The following is a 5,000-nucleotide window of genomic DNA, read 5'->3' as shown; positions in this document are numbered from 1 at the left end:
CTGCTGAGTGGGCAGAAGTGATGTCACAGTAGCATTCTAGGACTTCACCCAATCTCTGTAGTAAATAACAGAGTTTCCAGAAATTTCTAGAGCTCTGATGGTGTTGTGATGTCCCTTCCACCTTTTCAACTGGAAGCAACCACTACCACCACCACAAATCATCGAGACACCACTGACCAAGAATGTCTGTAACACAGGTGAATACAGAAATCTGGGCTTTTGTGTTTAACAGGTAGTGCATTCATTTACAAAACAAAGTTCAGAGTTTGCAGAACGCTTCTGTCCAACCAATGGCTGACATTTTTCATTGTATACAATAGCAACATTTTCCACTGATGTAATGACACGGACATGTAATTACATCCTCCCCCCCAAGCTGTAATGGATTTATTTAAAATATTATGTTACATATTTTTCCAGATCAGATAAAAACACAATCACTGAATAATTAAGACAGTTTCTCACAAAGGAAGTTATGCAGATAAGTCAACCAACAAGGAGAATTAAAGTAGGATTCGACTGGCTTTTGAACAAGGGAACCTTTACCTTTACTTTAAGTCAATCATACAAAATATAATACTAGGCATATAGCCATGATCTAAATTTAAAACAAGGGGGGGAAACAAACTTTAAAAGCACTTGACTCTACTTTTGAGCTGCAGAGAGCTTAAAGTAGCAATCAGAAACCATCGCTTTCAGCATGTTCTACTAACAGTGCTTAATAAACGCAATTTGAAATATGAAGAGTTTTCAAGAAGACACTTAAGAAAGCTCTTTAACAACGAGACAATTTGTTTACTAAGAAATATTACCAGCTCTTCATTTTTCCAGTAGTGCCTAAATGCTAGCAAGGTAACTGATGGCAGCATAATAATTCACAAGATTTCTTCCTACAAATTTAAATACTTCACTTCAGCTGCAATCCAAACACACTTCTTGGGACGTTGCCTCAAATGGACTTCATAGGACTTACTTTCAACCCAATATGGATAGGATTGCACTATGAATTCATGCATGACTATAACCAACCTTTTTGTTTTAGGATTGAAAAAACAAAACATTAGTTGAGATATTCACAGAATCTCAAATTGACAACCTATTCCCCATAAAGTTTCACACTGTGTATCTAGGAGATTTTTTGGGGGGGGGACTAAAGGAGACAAGAGTTTGTCAGGGTGGGATTAATCTGTTCTGCCAATGAGCTTTATCCTACGTACCATGTTGACTGCATCTTGATCGAAGGGGTTCCATTCTATGTTCTGGGGGTAGTGTGCTAAGACCTTGGACTTGAATGTTCTTCTTAAGGGACTCTGGTCAAAATTTTCACCTGCAACGAATTAAACAGAAACAGCCACTGTTAACAAGACAGCAAAATATTCAAAACCTGTTCTGGTCAGAGAGACAAAAACCAAATTGGGGGGGGGGGGTTCACTTGCAGCTCCACTCCCTTTAAAGGTGCTCTTAAGGATATTATGCACATTAATACCCCAGTGCTTTCATTCTGACAGGAATTTCATTACAGGAAATGTTGTCCTCTATGTGGGTAGACCAGGCCTCCGGAGACCAGGTCTACCCACCCTTTCCCACTATATTGGTAGACCTGGCCTCCAGAGAACAGGTCTGCCCTCCCCTTTCTACTATACTGGTAGACCTGGTCTCTGGAGAACAGGTTTACCCATTCCTTTCTAGTATATTGGTAGATCTGGCCTCCAGAGAACAGGTGTACCTGCCCCAGTCCACTATATTGGTAGACCTGGCCTCAGATTGTCACCCTGCAGTGAGCCTTTGAAAACATACCAGCACTTGGGAGGGAGGGGAACTCTTGCAGCCTACTTTGGTTTTTGTAGTGAAATATGACAACCAGCATTACAGATCAAGTATAACAGAGGTGGAACAATCACTGGCAGAACCCTGCCTAACCTAACAAACAGGAAGTTGCTTAAATGTTATCAACCAGCCCAAACTACTTATTTATTCAAATATTTATATCCCACTTTCCCCTGTGACTCAAAATAATAGGGGTGTGCAAAAAAACTGATTTTTTCCAGCTCCATTATAGCCTATGGGGACCATTATAATCAATGGGCCTCATAGGCTATAATGGAAAATCAATCTGGGGGTATCTGGGGCTCGGGGGGGGCTATTTTTTGAGGTAGAGGCACCACATTTGCAGCACAGCTGCTGGTGCCTCTCCTTAAAAAAACCCCCAGGTTTCAAAAAGATTGCACCAGGGGGTCCAATTCTATGGGCCCCACAAGGGGGTGCCCCCATCCTCCATTGTTTCAAATGGAAGGGGGGAAATGCCTTCTCTCAGTTGTGAGCAGAGCGAATTCTCCCTGCACTGCTGGCTAAAGTTTTGTGTGCCAGCACCCCCTAGAGCAGCATGGAGGGAACTTTGTTTGGGAGGCCAGGTTGCCCGAAGCTGGAAGTGACTTGACAGCATCTCCCCCCCCCGCCGCCGGCTGTGGCCACACACACACAATAATCCACTTTCAATGCACTTTCCAACTAGATCTTGCCAGTTCACACAGTAAAATCCAGTTGGAAAGTGCACTGAAAGTGGATTATTTAATGTGCGTGACCACTGCCCCCCCCCCAATTCTTTCAATTTATTTGGTTTTGAATCAAACTCTCTATATGGACAACATACTCAAATATATCTGTAGCAACTGCCTTCTTAATTTGATATTCTATCTAGTGTAAACAAGAATTTTAAAAATGGATACTTTTCAAACCAGTGTGCAGCATTAAAAGAATAAAATACGATGCCCGAATGTAATGCTGCCAGCAATTTAAGAGTTCTGTTGCATATTTAAATTTTTATTTTGCAAGCTACCTTGAGCCATGGGGAAAGGTGGAATAAAAATTTGCAAAGAAACAAATACACAGACAAAAAAAAAAAAAAAAACCAAAGGTTGCTCTGCAAAGAAAGTGATTTGAGTTGGCAAGCTACATCTCTGCCTAGATTTATAAAACCAGCATTCTAGAATTTCTGCTAAGTCTAAGATTTGTTAAAGCCACAACTAGCAATATCATGGCTAGTTACAAGCTTCTAGGCAAAAAGCTCAAAAGGTTGCCACGGGGACTTGCAGGATACATTACCAGGTCCTTCCTGCCTCCTTTTGTTGGCATTGATCTCCACTTCTCATCTCCGACCAGCCTTACTGCTCTACTAATTTCAAGAACATCCAGCAAGTCTTTCCTGGGAGTTATTCCAGAGGGTATTTGCAAGACAGAGGAGTAAGGCAGGAAGTTCACTTTATCTTATTGAAATTTTAGCCACGAAGTTCAATGTCTGACTAGCTTGTTTATTTAGAAAATGTTTACGCTACCTCTTCAGGGAACCTTCCCTGGGGCAGTTTACAAGTTATCAATTAAGATCCGGAATCTAAAAAACCAGCCAGAGAATAAAAGCAGGTAACACTGAACAGCTTAAAAATAACAGCTTTCAGACTAGAATGACATGATAAAATATGGGGGGGGGAGATAAAACTTTGTTCATCCCCCCCCCCCCTTCAGTTTCATTCTGACTTCCAGTAATTTTTTGAACTGCATACCTGAGTTTTTACTCATTTGCCATAACCAGTCCCACTCCATATGCTTTCTTCCCTGGGTCTCCTTGGGTTACTGCCCAGAACTCACAAGCAGATCACCACTCTGTGCCAAGCAACCCCTCTTCCCAGATCTCCAAGTAGGGTTGCCAGTCTCCAGGTGGTGGCTGGAGATCTCCCAGGACTACAACTGGCCTCCAGGTTACAGAGATCAGTTCTCCCGGAAAACATGGCTGCTTTGGAAGGTGGACTCCATGGCATTATACCTCACTGAGGTCCCTCCCCTCCCCAAGCCCCACCCATCCCAGGCTTCACCCCCCCAAAAAAATTATTTCCAGGTATTTCCCAACCCAAGCCCGGTAACCCTATCTCCAAGCTCCCAGCTTGTTTGCAGATCTGAAGTCCACTTGGACACCTGCCTTCCCAGTGTGTGACATAGTGAGGACTCCCCATTATCATGCCGCAATACTCACTCTTCTGCACAAGAAGTTGTTTTTCTAAAGTAAAACCTCAGTATTCAGGTTAAATTGCTGTGTTGGCACTTTGCAATAAATAAGTGGGTTTTGGGTCGCAGTTTGGGCACTCGGTCTCTAAAAGGTTCGCCATCACTGCTCTAGAGGAAGTGGCTGCTTTGGAGGGTGGACTCTACGGCACTACACCCCACTGACATCCTCTCTTCTCCAAACCTTGCCTTTCCCAGGCTCCACCCTCAAATCTCCAGGAACCTTACAGGCAACATAGCAAGTTGCATCCAAGCGCCCATGAATTGAGTGAGCTTGCAGAAACAGATCTTTCCTGCTTTTCACCTCATGTACCCCTGAAAAACCACTGAGGGTCAGGGTACTTGTAAGACAATCTATCATATTCTAAAAAAGGGAAACTCAAGATACCCCCCCCCCAAACACACATATTAACAGTGATTGCTGTGAGCTCCAATTCTACCCAACCCAAGAGTGTGGAAACCTGATTTCAGACAATTCCCCTATCTTGCTGTGGCATCAGATGTTGCATGGCATCAGAGATAATAATCTACACAGATCTTGCTGTTTATACTTCAGTAAGACTGAGTTTTCCTATTCAGCCTCGTTTACCTTCAAAATCCTCACTATCAATGGACAATTCAGAAAAAGCAGATTCTCACTATCAGGGGACGGCTCAGAAAAGCAAAAAGGACTGTCTATAGCATTCTGCAGAAGGACATGAATACCACAAACCAAAAGACCTCAAATCCCACAAAGGAGATAGATTATCCTGCAGTGTGGAACAAAATTCTATGCAGGCTTATCTTCAGGGTACACACAGAATGCTGGACTGTAGCCAGCATTCTGAAATTCTGAAAACTATAATATTAGAGCAGCTACACTTGTGTAAACCCCTGTTCCCCAAAGAGAGATATTGGCTTTTGGTATTTACAATGTAAATGGAAGTTTCTTAGGCAGCAAGAGAAAT

General features: G+C 42.6%; 1 protein-coding gene across 1 annotated transcript in view; it reads right to left on the bottom strand.

Annotated features, from left to right (window-relative positions):
- The window catches only part of DENND5B (DENN/MADD domain containing 5B), a gene marked incomplete at its 3' end in the record, with an annotated part of 97,661 nt that overhangs the window by 80,561 nt on the left and 12,100 nt on the right, over positions 1–5,000 (bottom strand). The window contains exon 3 of the mRNA XM_015413899.1: positions 1,218–1,327. Coding sequence (XP_015269385.1) covers positions 1,218–1,327 — 110 coding nt within the window. The remainder of the gene's footprint in view (positions 1–1,217; positions 1,328–5,000) is intronic.

This window comes from Gekko japonicus, unplaced genomic scaffold (assembly GCF_001447785.1).
Source record: "Gekko japonicus isolate JY-2015 unplaced genomic scaffold, Gekko_japonicus_V1.1 scaffold1588, whole genome shotgun sequence".
In the NCBI taxonomy this organism is placed as follows: Eukaryota; Metazoa; Chordata; class Lepidosauria; order Squamata; family Gekkonidae; genus Gekko; species Gekko japonicus.
Note: the sequence above shows the minus strand (reverse complement) of the source record. Positions and strands in the feature narration are given on the sequence as shown.